General features: G+C 36.5%; 1 protein-coding gene across 2 annotated transcripts in view; it reads right to left on the bottom strand.

Moving 5' to 3' along the window:
• The window catches only part of DMD (dystrophin), a 2,064,872-nt gene that overhangs the window by 1,455,621 nt on the left and 592,480 nt on the right, over window positions 1-16,771 (bottom strand). For both annotated transcript variants that reach the window (XM_082609524.1, XM_082609523.1), the window contains exon 12: window positions 8,187-8,337. In XM_082609524.1, coding sequence (XP_082465650.1) covers window positions 8,187-8,337 — 151 coding nt within the window. The remainder of the gene's footprint in view (window positions 1-8,186; window positions 8,338-16,771) is intronic.

Consider the following 16,771-nt stretch of genomic DNA (forward strand, 5'->3'; position numbering starts at 1 on the left):
AAGACTGAGGCCATAAGGGCAAAAAAGAGTCCTTATAATTTATAGGAAGTTCAACCTAACTCACAAGTTCAACCTAACTCACACAAATTTAAAAACAAAGTTGTAGAATTACAGACACTATAGCTTCTTTGGCTGGTTCACTGTGCACATATTCCTCATGAATTGGCCATCTGTGGTAGGTAGCCAGTTGAGGATTTGATTCCATTGAATGGTTTTCCTTTTCTGCATAACCAAGGCTCACATGCTTGATTTCTATGGACAAACACAAGTATGACTGCTGGTAGCATCTTCTGTGACATTTATAAAAAGATGCCAGGGTTATAACCATTAAGATATTTGAACAGAGAATGAAACAGGGAGAGAGGAATGAAAAAAAGCCAGAGTTAGTGGGAGGGCACCAGAGATAATATCTCCATGTAAGTTGCTTTAAAGATGTATTCCTTCTTCACCTATATGAGTTGTTTTCTTGACCCAACTCACAATGTTTTTTACTGTTTATTTAAATTGTAAGTTTCATGTCTCTGTCAGAGTGGAAGCAATGATGAAGCTTTTGTGTGTGATAGAAGTAGTCAGAATTATTAAAAGCATTTGATACAAAAACCATTTACTGAGCATCAGTTATGTGCTAAATACTTGGCTAGACATTGGGAAACACACAAGAGGCCTCTCTGGTTCTCTGGCTGCAGCATAGTATATATATATATATATTTTTTTTTACCAATTATATTGTTTACCTTTACTGCCATAGCCATCAAGCATTCATTAAGCACTTATGCGGGCAAAAAATAGGAAATAAAATGGAATTTCATAGCAGTAACTAATAACATGTACTTTTAATCTTGCTAAAGATGTAAGAGAGCTTATTAGTCACTAAAAGCACTACATGATTCTATGGCATTCTTAGGTTTTTCAGAATCACTCATGCTCCTCCCAATTACTGCATTTCTCTCTTAGTATTGCCTATATTTTAGAAATCCAACTTTGGCCTCCCAATTGCCCAGTCTCAGAAACTATTATTTTGAACTCTGTGATAATTCCCTAAATCTAGTCTCTTTGGTTCTGCTGTTGATTTTCAAAACATTTTTTAAACAATTTTCATTGACATTGCTTTGATTCAGACTCTATATACTTTATGCAGTATCTTCCTAACATATTCTGGCCTCCTGTTCATCTGTGTTCTAGTTTATCTTACAAGATATGTCTTCCTAAAATATAAGATAAACTTTCCTAAATTGTCACTCTCCTCAGTTTCATTTATCATCAGTAATGGCTCCCTATTGCCCACAGACTAGCTCTAAGTGCTTGTCTTGAGATCAAGACCCTCCAGGATCAGGCTGTGGTCCTCCAGCAGTGAGCAGAGTGCAGCACATAACCTAGGCAAGTGACATACCTTCTATTGCCCCACCTCATTTCCTTTGCCCAACAAATCACTGTTTCTCAAGCCATCTGACATATTATGCCTTGTATAATGGTCACTTGTTTTCTGTGTCATTATCTGATGTACTAGCATGTGAGCTTCTGGAGGAAGATTCCATACACAGTAGGTCTCTGTATTCTTCACAGCAGCTATTTTGCTTTAATAAGTGTTTGTTCAGTGATATGGAATAAAATTCAATGGAATGAAATGAAATGTCAAATCCTTTGGCAGGATTACACCTAAATCTTCCCATTACATGACTATCTAGATCATTTTAAAGGTCATCAGAAGAGGCTATTTCACAATCTTGGCAATCCAAATGTTTGTGATTAACTAAGCTTCAATGAAAGGATAGGTGACTGAGCTTCTAAGAGGTCATTTAATTTGTATTAATCAGTACTTAACAAAGAACATTTACTGAAGTCGTAACATAGTGCACATGTCACGATGATACCTGCAAATTCTAATAACTTATATGGTAAGGATCTTGTTGATGTTCTTACTAAGTCAGTGTAACTAGTAACAAAAGTCTAAACTTCTCATAAGAATTGGTAACAGCTAGTAAACTAAGCTTTAAACCTCATCTCAGTGTGACTGTGCTACAAGACAAGATTCCCGAGTCAATTATTTTCTTTTTGATTAAAATACCCTCCAAAATAGCAAACTGCTTTCCCATTAATGAAAGTTCAAGCCCACATAAGACTTTTATTGTCCTCAATAATACTGTCACTCTTTCTAGGGAAATTCTTTCATTCCTTATCAACACCACTAATAAAATCTTTCTCTTAAGACAGAAATAACCAACCAGAATTATTTCTGACATGTTCCTTCACAAGAAGATTGAGAGCTTCAATTTGTTCACTCCCAAGAGAATCACTTTTGGGTGACTCAGATCTAAAGTAAACCTCTAAATTCTTTCCCCAAAGCAATAGCTATGAAGAATGACTGGTCTCTTCCAAATTTTGCAGCAAATTGAACTTTTCCCAGTTACCCCGAATTAACAGTTTGGCTAGATTTAATAGTAACCACCAATACAGGATCGATCGTTTTACCTTGCCTAATTGGCAGATTCAGTAAAAGTGACTTATTTCCATGGAATTTTACAGTGGTTCAATTTCTAGCCTGCCTTGTAATAAAATGCTGTCGAAATGAAGATAGCAAAGGATGCTGCAACAGAACAGAGAGAAGCACATCTGTAATATGCACGGTGTACTTGCAAGATTTGCCCTCCAACTGAGAGAGACAGAGAGAGAGAGAGAGAGAGCGCGAGAGGGCACGCACACGCCAGAGTCCTCTGACCCGAGCAGAATTTAAATCCATTCCCAGAAACAAAACCTGAATCTCTTCTTTAATTCTGTCATCTGTAATCATCTCTTAAAAAAATAAAGAGGATGACTCAAGGATGTACTGTCTATGGATATGAAGCTAAAAAAACTAAATGTTATATTAGGTGAAAAGCATGGAGATGCAGCAGGGTGCAGTTACTTTCTGACTACTCCAAGGTTACTGATGTATTTCATTGTCAGAAGGAGAAATTTTCTTATTTTCATTCACTAAAAATCCTTGGGAAGAAAAGCTGCAAAGTAAATCAGTGATTATTTAAATAAGGCTTTAGTTTGAATTCAGTTACCTAAAGAAAGAATATTTATTCCTTCTTCTGTTTTATGAAGCTTGGAAAGATTAACAAAAAAAAATTTACTCCTTTTAGTGTATACTTCTAAGAAAACATACATGTTTCCCATTTAAATAAATTCAACTCCTTTATAAATTGTTTGATTTTGTCAAAAAATTTTCTTCTCATTGTAATTACTTTAAGTAACAAAAGAGAATTATCAACTGTCAGGCTTTCTCTTAGCTATGTAATATGTTTTTCCATTGTCTTAATTTTATTAAAAAAATAATATATTGTGAAGTGGGTTTAAACAGTTAAAGGTGGAAGATGGCCTCACTTTCTATGTCAGAAAACCAATTCCTTCTGCTTTTCCTTACACACTTATATGAATAAATCCTAGATGTAAGTGATTACATAATCAACTTGCATATAGTTCTGTTGCTTTCTTTTTGTTTCAAATTATGCTCTTCAAAGCAATTTCATATTCATCAGAAAAGGCACATTTTCAAGTAATGGACAACTATTCAAATTTGATTACAATATTAGTCAGATACTTTCAATTCCATTCATTTTAAATCTTCCAGAGCAAAGTGCAAAACCTTTCAGGTAATTGGCAGAATATGAAGACCCTAGACAGCCTAACCTCAATGAAGGCTCTGTTCCTGGTTTCCAGATGAGACCTTTACTCGTAGTTGCCCTAAGTCATTCACCCTTATGGCTACCCTACCATTCTCTGCCACTTCTCTCCTTCTCTTCCTGGCTTCCTCCTTAGACTCCAGGCATCCAGTGCTGGCATCCATCCCTCTGATGTTCAAAGTTACTGACTGTAGTCTTGTCCTTGCCTGAAATGCTTCACATTCTAAAACTAATCGAAACATTAAAACCATGACTGGAAGGAACACTAAAAATCAACTGGCTCAACACTTTTATTTCCAAAGTGAAAATATGGAGAACCTGAGAGATTCAATAATTTCTGAAAATTACATATTTAGTTAATGGTAAGCTGGGATAGTACTCTGGCTTCCCAGGCAAGAAGGTTGTCTTAGGTTGAGTTTGTTCCCAAACAGACCCTAAGCCAAATATTTGGGTACAAATAGTTTATCTGAGAAGTCATCTCAAGAGACATCATGAGCGGGAAGAACTGAGATAGTTTACCCCATGGACATCTGGGGCCCAGTCTTGCTGGGAAACCTCTGAGAAACTGGGAATTGAGAGATACCTTGGAATCATCCCGCCACTGGGCAAGGATTCTAGGGTACTTATCCATCATTTCCTGTCCCTCCTTGGTTAATGGCAGCTCTGGCAGCACTAACTACTTTTTGCCCATGTTCAAACTGGCTGAGACTCTCCTGTGGCCAGTGAATGCCTTCAGACAGAGAGGAAGCCACTGATATATACAGAAAACTGTCTGCACGCAACTTCCAGTGTAGGCCAAGGGGAAGAGAATGCATACATGGTTTACCAGAGGAATGCATGATCACATAGAAAAAGTGGTCCAGTTCAAGGTCTAGCACTGGCTCTAACTTCTTTATCAGATGTTCAATTAAAACCTATGTGACAAGTGAACCTCTTTTAGTCACAATTTCCATGTGAAAATTAGAATGCAGTTGATGCTTTATTTTTTCCCAACGGGGTAGCAGACGGGATTGCCATAGCTATAGCTCTCCCCAAACTGTTTTATCTTAAGCTGCTGTGGCCAAAGGATGGCTTTGGCTGCAGCAATAGCAAAAGCCAGCCCCATTCTTCACTGAACCTGAAGTTCATTAAATAAAAAACAGCTCTGGGATGTAAAAAGAAAGGTATCTTTCATCTGCATGAAAGAACTGTGAAGCTAGGTATGACAAAAAGTTATATATAAAAAAAAAGAATGGGCTTCCCTGGTGGCGCAGTGGTTGAGAGTCCGCCTGCCGATGCAGGGGACACGGGTTCGTGCCCCGATCCCGGAGGATCCCACATGCCGCGGAGAGGCTGGACCCGCGAGCCATGGCCACGGAGCCTGTGTGTCCGGAGCCTGTGCTCTGCAACGGGAGAGGCCACAGCAGTGAGAGGCCCGCGTACAGAAAAAAAAAAAAAAAAAAAAAAGAATGAAGTTGGGTGAGACACAGATTTAGGAGGTATGAGTTGAGGGAACAGATATTTCCTTTCAAAGCCATAAATCCAAGAAGCACAGAATCCTGAGTAGAGTTGTCAGATATGATCCAGGATGCCCAGTAAAATCTGAATTTCAGCTAAACAATAACTAATTTGGGACATATTTACACTAAAAAAAAAGTTCATTGTTTATGTGAAGTTCAAATTTAACTAGGCTTCTTGTACTTTTATTTGCTAAATCTGGCAACCCTAATTTTGGGCCAATCATGAAGGTTCTTCTGTGTGTGTGTGTGTGTGTGAGAGAGAGAGAGAGAGAGAGAGAGAGAGAGATGATGGACTGAGCAAGGCTCTGTTCCTACAGTAAAACCCTGAGCTAGTTTTATAATGGTTATTAGAATGCAACACTGTCACAATTTGCAGATGACATGATTTTACATACAGAAAACCCTAAAGAGTCCACCAAAAAACTGTTAGAACTAATAAATGAATTCAGTAAAGTCACAGGGTATAAAATCAATATCCAAAAACCTGTTGCATTTCTATATACTGACAACAAACTATCAGAAAGACAATTCTTTTAAAAAAAAACCCATTTAAGATTTCATCAAAAAGAATAAAATGCTTAGCAATAAATTTAACCAAGGAGGTGAAAGACCTGTATGCTGAAAACTGTAAGACACTGATGAAAGAAACCGAAGAAGACACAAATAAATGGAAAGGTATGCCATGCTCATTGAATGGAAGAATACTGTTACAATGTCCATATACCCAAAGCAATCAAGGGATTCAATGCGATCCCTATCAAAATTCCAATCACATTTCTCATGGAAATAAAACAAACAATCCTAAAATTTGTATGGAACCACAAAAGGCCCCAAATAGCCAAAGCAATCTTAAGAAAGAAGAACAAAGCTGGAGACATCAAGCTACCTGGTTTCAATTTATATTACAAAACTATAGTAATCAAAACAGTATGGTATTGGCATAAAAAAACAGACACATAGATCAGTGGAACAGAATAGAGAGCCCAGAAATAAACCCATGCATAAATAGTCAATTAGTTTACAACAAAGGCACTCAGAATATACAAGGGGGAAAGGACAGTCTCTTCAATAAGTGGTGCTGGGAAAACTGGACAGCACATGCAAAAGAATGAAATTAGACTTCTACCTTTTCCCTTACACAAAAATTAACTCAAAATGGATTAAAGACTTGAATGTAAGACCTGAAACCATAAAACCCCTAGAAGAAATCATAAGTGGTAAGCTCCTTGACATTAGTCTTGGAAATGATTTTTTGGATCTGAGTACAAAAGCAAAGGGAACAAAAGCAAAAATAAGAAGTGAGACTACATCAGACTAAAAAGCTTCTGCACAGCAAAGGAAACCATCAACAAAATGAAAAGGCAACCTACCAAATGGGAGAAAATACTTGCAAATCACATATCTGATAAGGGATTAAAATCCAAAATATATGACGAACTCATACACCTCAAAAGCAAAAAAAATATATATATGATTAAAAAATGTTCAGAGGAACTGGATATTTTTCCAAAGAAAACATATGAATGGCCAAAAGGCACATGAAAAGATGCTCAACATCACTAATCAGGGAAATGCATAGTCAAAACCACTATTATCAAAAAGACAAGAAATAACAAGTGTCAGGGAGAATGTAGAGAAAGGGGGATCCTCATGCACTGTTGGTGGGAATGTAAACTAGTGCAGCCACTGTGGAAAACGGTATGGCTGTTCTCCAAAAAATTAAAAATAAAACTTACATATGATCCAGCAATTCCACTTCTGGATATTTATCTGAAGAAAACAAAAACACTACCTCGAAAAGATATCTGCACCCCCATGTTCACTGCAGCATTATTCACAATAGCCAAGACATGGAAACAACCTAAGTGTCTATTGATGGATGAATGGATAAAGAAAGTGTGGTGTATATATACACTGGAATGTTGTATATATTCCATAAAAAGACATAAAAAATAATAAAATCTTGGCTCTTTGTGACAAATTGGATGGACCTTGAGGGAATTATGGTAAGCAAAATAAGTTAGACAAAAACAAACACTATGATTTCAAGTATATGTGGAATCTAAAAACCATTTCAAACAAACAAACAAAACAAAACTTACAGATGCAGAGAACAGAATGGTGGTTGCCAGAGTGGAGGGGGCTTGGGGACTGGGTGAAATGGGTGAATGGGGTCAAGAGGTACAAACTTGCAGTTACAAAATAAGTAAGTCATGGGGGTGTAATGTAGAACATGGTAACTATAATCAATAATATTGTAGTGCATATTTAAAATTTGCTAAGAAAGTAAATATTAAAAGCTCTCTTCACAAGAAAAAAAATTCTCACTTTATATGGTGGTGGATGTTAACTAGACTTATTGTGGTGGTCATTTTGCAATATATACAAATATTGAATCATTTTGTTGCACACCTGAAATGAATATAATGTCATATGTCAGTTATACCTCAATTAAAAAATGGAAGCTGAAAAGAAAAGAAATATTTCTGTAGAAATTCTAATCACAGAAACAATAAATGCTTTCTGGCAACCAGGGAGCATAACTGTAAGTGTACAAATAAACTGGATGGAACAACAAATATTAAAATTATTAGATGCTATATTTTATAGGAAAGCTATGTTACAGATGTTCATTTTTCATCAAGTTTGGCCTGCTCTAAGACCTTATGAATCAAAGGTAAAGCCATGTTTAAAAAATCTTGCCTTATTACTTAAACTTGCTTTGCAGGTAATCCCTACAGAGACCCTCTTCTAAGAAACCAAAACTTTAATAAATCACATAGCCGGCATTGTTCTCTTCCAGGAATATATTTGATTTTTTTCAAATATGAAAAGCCTAGCTATTTTGTACTTGAAAAAGTAAACATCGCAAAAAGTATTAGGTAAGAATTATTTTAAAACTCTTCTCAATTGAAGCTTTAATTCTTTCTTATCTGTAAACCATGGCATGTCTATGCACATAATACACATATACACTTAGTTTGTTTTTCAGATGAAAACAAATAGCATAAAATACACTAACCTTATGTTGTTGTACTTGGCGTTTTAGGTCCTCGAGATCAGGTCCAAAGGGTTCCTTTTCCATTTTCCTTGTTCTCTCTTCTGTTTCTGTTAGCCAGTCATGTAACTCTTTTAGTTGCTGATTCTGGAGATCCATTAGAACTTTATGTAAACTGAAAATTTGAAAGATGCCTATTATTGCCTCTGTCAAAACAACTTTACTTACTATTATTAAACCTATTACTAGGTAAAACTATTGACATTCATAACTAAATGTGTGTTCACATGGTTTGGCATTGTTGGACATTAAGAAGGAAGGTAAATAAAGCCCATAATCAATCACCTCTGAAGAAATTCTTTCTTTAACTTATTATAGTTCACACATCCCAATTTTTAGAAAGTTTCACAGAGCTAACTAAATGTGAACATGCTAAATAAAGTGTGAGCCATCTCTGGTAATTGAGTTAGTAGTATATCCTGGCAATCATTTGTTTATATATCCATTATTTTAATTTTAATACGTGTGGTGATAAAAGATGGCCATAAAATTCTTTGTCATGTCATCAAGAGATGGAGTCCATTTTCCATGCTCATGAATATGGAGTGGCCTTGTGATTTGTTCTGACCAACAGAATGTGGCAAAAGTGATGCTATATGAGTTCCAAGCATAGACTGTAAAAGAATAGGTAGCTTTTGTATTCTCTCTGTTGGAACCCAGCTGCCATGCTGTAAGGAAGCCCAAGCTAGACTACTGAATGATTAGAGACCATCTTGAAAGTAACTCTGGAGGATAAAATGCTCTCTTAGAAGTTGAGCTTCCTGATGAATGAAGCCCAATGAGTGACCCCAGCCATACCACGATTGCAGAACAACAACCTAGATGAGCCCTGCCCATATTCCTGATCTACAGAATCATGATATAATTATAAACTTTTGTATTAAGCCACTAAGTTTTGGAGTCATTTGTTATGTAGAAATAGATAAGTCAAAGAATGCTTTTTTGTTTTTTTTTTCCAAAGATGTATACAATAGGGTAATGTAATTAGCTATTACCAATGGGTAATGGATTTAAAGTCCAAAGGCTTGGTTTTGGTTCACAGCCTGGCTATATGCCCTAGAACTAACTTCTTAAACGTTCTCAATTTGGATACTGGCATCAGGGATGTGAGACAATATCTTGCTTATCAATCACACAATTTCATGGTGAGGATGAAAGTTAAAATTTAGGTTATTTCATCCATTAATTCAACAAAAAGTTGAGACTCAAATGAGAACTATTAGTACTTGTTTTAAGGTAAATATTCTTCATGAAGGCATGTTTAAAGCATTTTTGAAAACCATAGTATACTGCACACTGATCTCTTTATGTCAATAAAGAGGACATAATTTCAGTTAGAAATTTATTATTCTGATTTATAAAATCTTTACAAGACGTTTCCGTTAGTCAGGATGTTTAAACATACAAAATACACACATAACTGAGAGTGTTTTAAAATAATTTAGATTATACAATTTACCATTACACCTTTCACCTTATAGAGACACATGTCCCCTGAGGCACACTGTAATCAGAAGTCTATGAGAACAAGCTTTCGTTTATCAAACACAAGAAGTAGATGTTTTATTTTTATGGGAAGCAACATAGATGAAGCATCCATTTAAGTGGAAGCAAAAACTCAAAAGTTGCTAGTTTAAGTCTCTTAGAAAATGAACACCATCCTGACATTGCAAGGTATATAAATCTTTTACTTTATTGGTTCAGTCTATCCCTTGAGAACTGACTTGATAATAAGATTTCATGAGAATTGGCTGCAATATCATTCCTTGTGTTTGTTGTTTTTCCTGCCCCGTTTGTTGTTACATTGAGCTAAAAATCTCAATGTATAAAGAAAAAAATCCCATATTATTACTTATACTTGAAGAAATATTTCAAGTCTAACACACATGTGTTAGTGTTAATAAGGGATTTCATTTAAAAATATAATTTAATTTTTTTTTTTTTTTTACTTTTGGACAGACGTTTCATTCAACAAATATTCACTGAGTTCCATATCTGTGCTGGAAACTCCTGTTTGTTAGGAACAGACAAAAGAAAATATCCTTATATTCAAGTAGCTTAGAGACTTTTATGGAAATTCATACATCAACAATTATAATAGTACAAGGAAATCATTATAATTAGATTTATATACATTCAGAGGAGACATAAAAGCAGCTCCAAGTTGACCTGGGATCATTATGAATGGTGTCATTACACAACACATAGCCTGAGAGTTGAGACTTAAAAAACTGAGTCATACACTTATTAAATGTAAAATTATTGAGTACTTAGACATTATGAATGGAGAGGTGAGAAAGACCCACACAGCCCATTACAGTCACAGATCTTACATTCTGAGGATGGGGGCCACAGATAATATATAGCTCATTAAGCCATTAGTTAATTGTAATTGTGATCATGCTATGAAATGAGAGTAACTGAACTGAGTCTGTGAGGTAAGGAAAGGCTTTTCTGAAGCACTAATATTTGAATAACTCTAAAGTCTGAAGTAAGAGGAAGTAGTGAAGAGGAAGGGGTAAACACTTTCTAAATAGAAGGAATCACCTGTGCAAACGTCCTGAGGCATCAGAAAGGACCAGGAAGGCCAATACAGCTTGACGATATAAGGTGTGGGAGAGTTATACAATGTCATACCCTACACTAATCCATGGGTTCTGGGAAATTTCTTGAGCTCTGCCTGAAAATCTGAAGTCTGAACCTCGAATAATCTTTTATGTTTAATAGTGGTTTCATCTTATAAACCTGGATTCAGAGACTAACCAATAAGAATGGATATCCAATAAGCACTTTGTCAGGTATTGCATCTTTTATAGGTGGAATGTAGGAATGTGTAATTGAAGGTTCTTGGAGAAGGGGCCGGCATAACTGGGTGGCAGATGTTGTATAAGGACACTCGGTGTGCAGCCTGTGTGGTTCAATATTTTAATGACTGGTACAATTACATCAGTATTTCCTAGACAAATAGATCCCTGCTTTTCCTCTCTAGACCAATGGTTCTCAAAGTGTGGTTCCTGAACCAATAGCATCATCCTATCCCCTTGGGGGATGTCTTAGTGCACGCGCACGAGTGTGTGTACACACACACAGAGCTTATGTGTGTGTATACATATATATTCATATATAGTGTATATATATATATATGATTTTAAAGTATATATGAAATAATATGGCTTAGGATGAAAATTAAGTAAAAATTAAGTAAAAATGATTATTTTAAGGGAAAGTATTTAATGTATAATGATAAAGACAAGTGCAGAAATGGAAGAAATTGTGAAGGTGGAGCATGATTAACTTGTCTTTGAAAAACACTCAATAATTACATTTGGTCCTCATTATCACCTAATGAGGTAGCTAATACTGTTGTTATTTTATTTCTGAGGACACTGTAACTTGGAAAGGTTAAAGAACTTGCCCAATGTCTCTCACAGACATGTTAAGTCTGTATATAAATGGTAAGCTGTGACCTAAGTCTGTGCTCTTTTTTTTTTTTTTTTTTTTTGCGGTACGCGGGCCTCTCACTGTTGTGGCCTCTCCCGTTGCGGAGCACAGGCTCCGGATGCGCAGACCCAGCGGCCACGGCCCACGGGCCCAGCCGTTCCGCGGCATGTGGGATCCTCCCGGACCGGGGCATGAACCCGTGTCCCCTGCATCAACAGGCGGACTCTCAACCACTTCGCCACCAGGGAAGCCCCAAGTCTGTGCTCTTAACCTTGAATTATTTTCCTTCTTCATGGATAAAATGTTGTATTAGGTTGGGTCATATGAAGTTGCTGGTACTTGAGGTTTTTATTCCATGAAAATGACAATTTAATTTTGTTCAACCTAAAATACTATTAAAATGAGAAAGTCAGTCCACATTTCCAACTAACATTCTCAAGATGCAAATAAGTTAGGGAAATTTATCAAATTCATAAAATAAAAATCTACCACCCACAGGCAAGGAAAGAGTTTGCATTTTTCTTGGTTTCAATTTATGGTTTTCAAGTGGTCATTTAGAAAGGGACATAAAATCAAAAGGAGAATGGAGCATAAATATGACTGGCACTAGAGAGAGGAGGTAGGAGAATTGTAATAAAATAGCTCCAGACAGGAGATGGTCCTGACAAAGTCTAGAGGCAGAAGGATGCAAGATATGATACTACGAACTGCTGCAGCCAATGTCCAATTGTAAAAAGCATAGGTGGACAGAGGGAGACTAGCAAAAGCAATACACTGAAAGAAGCTGGGACTCTGATGGCACAATTGAGTCACAGACTTAATGGTCTTGAGTCACCCCACCTGTAAATTTATTGTAATAAGATAATAGATATCCTTATGGTTTTAAGCATTGCTTCCCAAACTTTAATGTGTATATGACTCACGTGCTTAGTGCATCTTATTACGGATTCTAAGGCAGTGGGTCTGAGAAGAGGGCTGAGATTCTTCATTTCTAACAAACGCCCAGGGGATGCCAGTGTTGCTGGTGCATGGATCACACTTTAAGGAGCAATGCTACAAACCACTTTGAGTTGGGCTATTTGTTAGTTACAGTAAAAGGCATCTTAAGGTATACCGTTTTTCAGGGCTTCCCTGGTGGCGCAGTGGTAGAGAGTCCGCCTGCCGATGCAGGGGACATGGGTTCGTGCCCCAGTCCGGGAAGATCCCACATGCCGCGGAATGGCTGGGCCCGTAAGCCATGGCCGCTGAGCCTGCATGTCCGGAGCCTGCGCGTCTGGAGCCTGTGCTCCGCAACGGGAGAGGCCACAACAGTGAGAGGCCCGCGTACCACAAAAAAAAAAAAAAAAAAAAAAAAAAGGTATACCATTTTTCAAATAATTTTATTGGAGATCTGTCTCTCACCTCACACCCACTGTGGGAACATTAGCTTCCTTAACATGAAAGAAATCAATGCAAACATAGGATCTGCTTTACAGAGATACTGTTGGACCCTGGGAAAGCATTTATTCCCTAACCAGTACTGTCCAGTAGAATCTTCTACAATAATGTAAATGTTGTAGATCTGCACTCTCCAATACTGTAGCCACTATAGCCATGAGTGGTTATTGTGCACTTGAAATATGGCTAGTGTGACTGAGAAACTGAAATTTTACCTATACTTAACTATAATAATTTAATTTCACAATTAAATAGCTACATGTGGCTACTGGCTACAGTATTAGTACAACTCTAAACCAACAGATAATTGGATTTACAACAGCAAAAAAATCCTTATTTGAAGTCTTTACCATACCATTTCTTTATGCAATGCAATATTTATAAGGAATGATATTCTGAGTTAAGGAATCTAGCAATAAATATGAACAGCAATTTTTGATACTTCCATTCTCTAGACACAAACTTATAAATGCCAGAAGTGTACATGTTTTTATTAATTTCAGCCTATATTTGATACTCTTAAGAGTGTTTCTTGGGCTTTATGGTAATACATTATAAAAAAGGTGTAAAAATACTTACAAAAAATTAATCATGTAATACATTATAAAAAAGGTGTAAAAATACTTACAAAAAATTAATCATGTATGTAAAAGTACAGACTTTATAAATCCTAGGGGATTACAGTTAAAAATTACAAAATTACTAAGAATGGTAAACCCTTTAGGAAGATAAGTTCTCAAGCCCAATTTCCTAGACTTAGTAATTATTTGTTTATATGCAATTCTTAAATAAGAAGTACAACTAACAGAAGAAGGTAAAGTATTATTGTGAATTTCCAGATTACAAAAGAATCACCAGCGATGTTCAATTAACATGTTATAAATTCACAATATAATCCCATGATTTAAGTTGTCAATAAAACATATAGTTGGCCAGTGTGAATTAGAGAAACTGAATTAACAAGACATTTTTAAACTCATGCCATTTAGTAACTAAAATCATACTGATACAAACTAAAATTAATTTATTCACTTATTCAAACTGTTGGCTTGAAAATCTTAGCAAAATGGTTTTAACGAGTAGATTACAGAGTTCTGATTTTACCTCAGGAATTGCTTACACGCAACCAGATGCTCCCAGAATGCTGACATATGCTTAAACGTGTAGCTATATAAACCCTATAAACCCCCATATATGGGTTTTTATTTCATTTACTCTATTAATAAAGTGGCCATTGAAGGTGATGTTTAAGTCCAGTTTTTATTCAAATTATCACGTAAAGGTGAATTAGTGGAATTTATCTCTAGCCAGGTGATTCCAATGAACACCCAGGGTTAAAAATTATTGTATTGGTTCTCAGGACTCAGGCATAATTTTTACATCAGCCCTGGGATGCTCACAAGTGGCAAATGTTTTGGTAGCTGACCCCAGGCAGCATGGCCACAAAAGGAACCAGAGGCATGGGGATAATATGGACGTAGGTTTATGGTGAATAAAAATGTCTTTACCCAATTATTTATAAACTAATAATACTTTATAAGTAGTACATTATCTATTAAATAGTAATTCTGACCTTGCACAATTTGGGACTTATAAATAAAATTTTATTTGTGAGTAACAAATTATATTCATCATTTGTCAGACAATAAAGGTATTACTGTAATTAATACTAATGATGCAGGAACTGATATTAGCCCCAATTTACCGATGGGGGAACAAAGGTTTACCTGAGTCAAAAGGCAAGCAAGGGGAGGTGGGAATGTGGGAATCAGGTATTGTGGCCCTGGGGTCTGCTTCACCATTATGTTATATTACCTGTACAAATGATACTTTTTTAGAGATAACTTTTGTATCTATTCCTCATTTCATTTATGTCAGTGATTATCAAGAAGGAAAAATAGAAGAAAAAAGAAGGTCATTTACTGGGATTTTCTAGATTTTTGTCATTAATAGATAATTTTACTCTTTCTTCTCACCAAAACAAAGGGACATTATGAGGTTTACATTAATAACAGAAACCACCATACACTTTGAGACCCGGTTCCCGTCAAACATATGGTGACAAAGTAAAATGAATGACCAGACATTTTAAATATTTATAATGTTTCATTAAATGTAAGAAACAGAAAATCTGATATATTCCAGGCAAAAAAAGCAAACATTGCTTTAAAATAGAAAAACAATATTGATAAATTCAAGAAAACTTTCAGTCACATATGTACAAATACATAAAGGGTTTCTGTTGTCTGGCAGTAATGAATGGGCCATATAAAGCATATCAGTATTTTTCAACTCTCAAGGTTTAGAACATTTATCAAAGGTCACTGAATGCCCTGTGAAACATAAGGCTTAAAACTAAGAATCCAATAAAGTAATGACCCCCAAATGCATGAGACTTTCACCATCACTGTCACCTCTACTTGACCACCTTTACTGTCACCACCTCCACCACCAATTTCTGCCAGTTCCCATACTAAATTTCTTAAAGTCTATCACCAGAATCTGTGCAGGTGCTTAATCCCTCCTGCTCCCCTGCACCTCCTTGCCTCAAAAAGGCCATCCTCTTTCCTCCAAGTCCTAACCACACCTTAAAAGACCCAGCTGCAAAGCCTGACACTGGACAGTGGTCTTCTGTCTCTAAATCTTAGGCACTAGTATAGTAGGAGTTTCCATTGGAGAATGAAGTGAGGCAACGGTCTAACAGAATCATATGAAGAGTTTCTTTTTTTTCCCCAAAACAAATGTGTCCATCCTCTTCTCTACAACACCACCACTCCCACCAATCGGTACACTGACATCTTGGGCCAGGGAAGAAAGCAAGGAGAACAGGTCAGGCACATTTTTCAAAAGCTCCCACTAATTCTCACACTTACCGTTCTATTATACCCTGCAACCTGGTAGTGGAGGCCACAGTTTTTATTCTACAGCCTCACAATAAATATTTTAGAAAGAACTCACCTGCCAAGTTTCTCTTCCAACAACAGAAATGAAACTTTCGATTCTCCCTCAAAATCAAACGTGTATTAGTATTTATTTTTCCACTGAATGGAGTATGAAAAACAGTATTGTGTTCAAAAAGGACTCTGTGAAACAAAAATGCACCACTGTATTTTTTTTTGGATTGTACTGGGATTTACTGAATTAACAAGTGAGTTCCAGGAATGTCTGACTTCTTATTTGCCAGTATCTCTGAGTAAAGAGGAGGCCCATGTGGTCCTGGCTCACCCTATACTGAGGATGATGTTCGTAAACCAGCTTAAGGTGTGGAGGATCACTTATTGGGGCCCCAACTTGGGCCATTCCTGGGTCCTGATTTCTGCCACCTCACCCCCAAAAGGGAGCTCTGTCACATGAAGCACCTAGCAATCCCCCAAGACTAAAGCAGCCATGAATGGGGCCACTTTCCCAGTGACCACAGAGAAGCAAGGGCCAGGGGATGATGCTACCTCAGCCACCTCCCTCAACTGGAATGGAAGAGGGGCAGACATCATGTAGGACTACCGGGGGTTTTTATAATAAATCTCAAAAGTGAACTAGTGTTTAATGTCTCTGAGAACAAAATCAAACCAAACTTTCCTTTCCACTTGGATTTTGATGCTATTTTATTCCTCCAACCATATAGCTTAACAACAGTTTAATTATTGAGATTCTTCAACTATCCAGAGCAATAT

The sequence above is a fragment of the Mesoplodon mirus genome (assembly GCF_964341445.2).
Source record: "Mesoplodon mirus genome assembly, chromosome: X".
In the NCBI taxonomy this organism is placed as follows: domain Eukaryota; kingdom Metazoa; phylum Chordata; class Mammalia; order Artiodactyla; family Ziphiidae; genus Mesoplodon; species Mesoplodon mirus.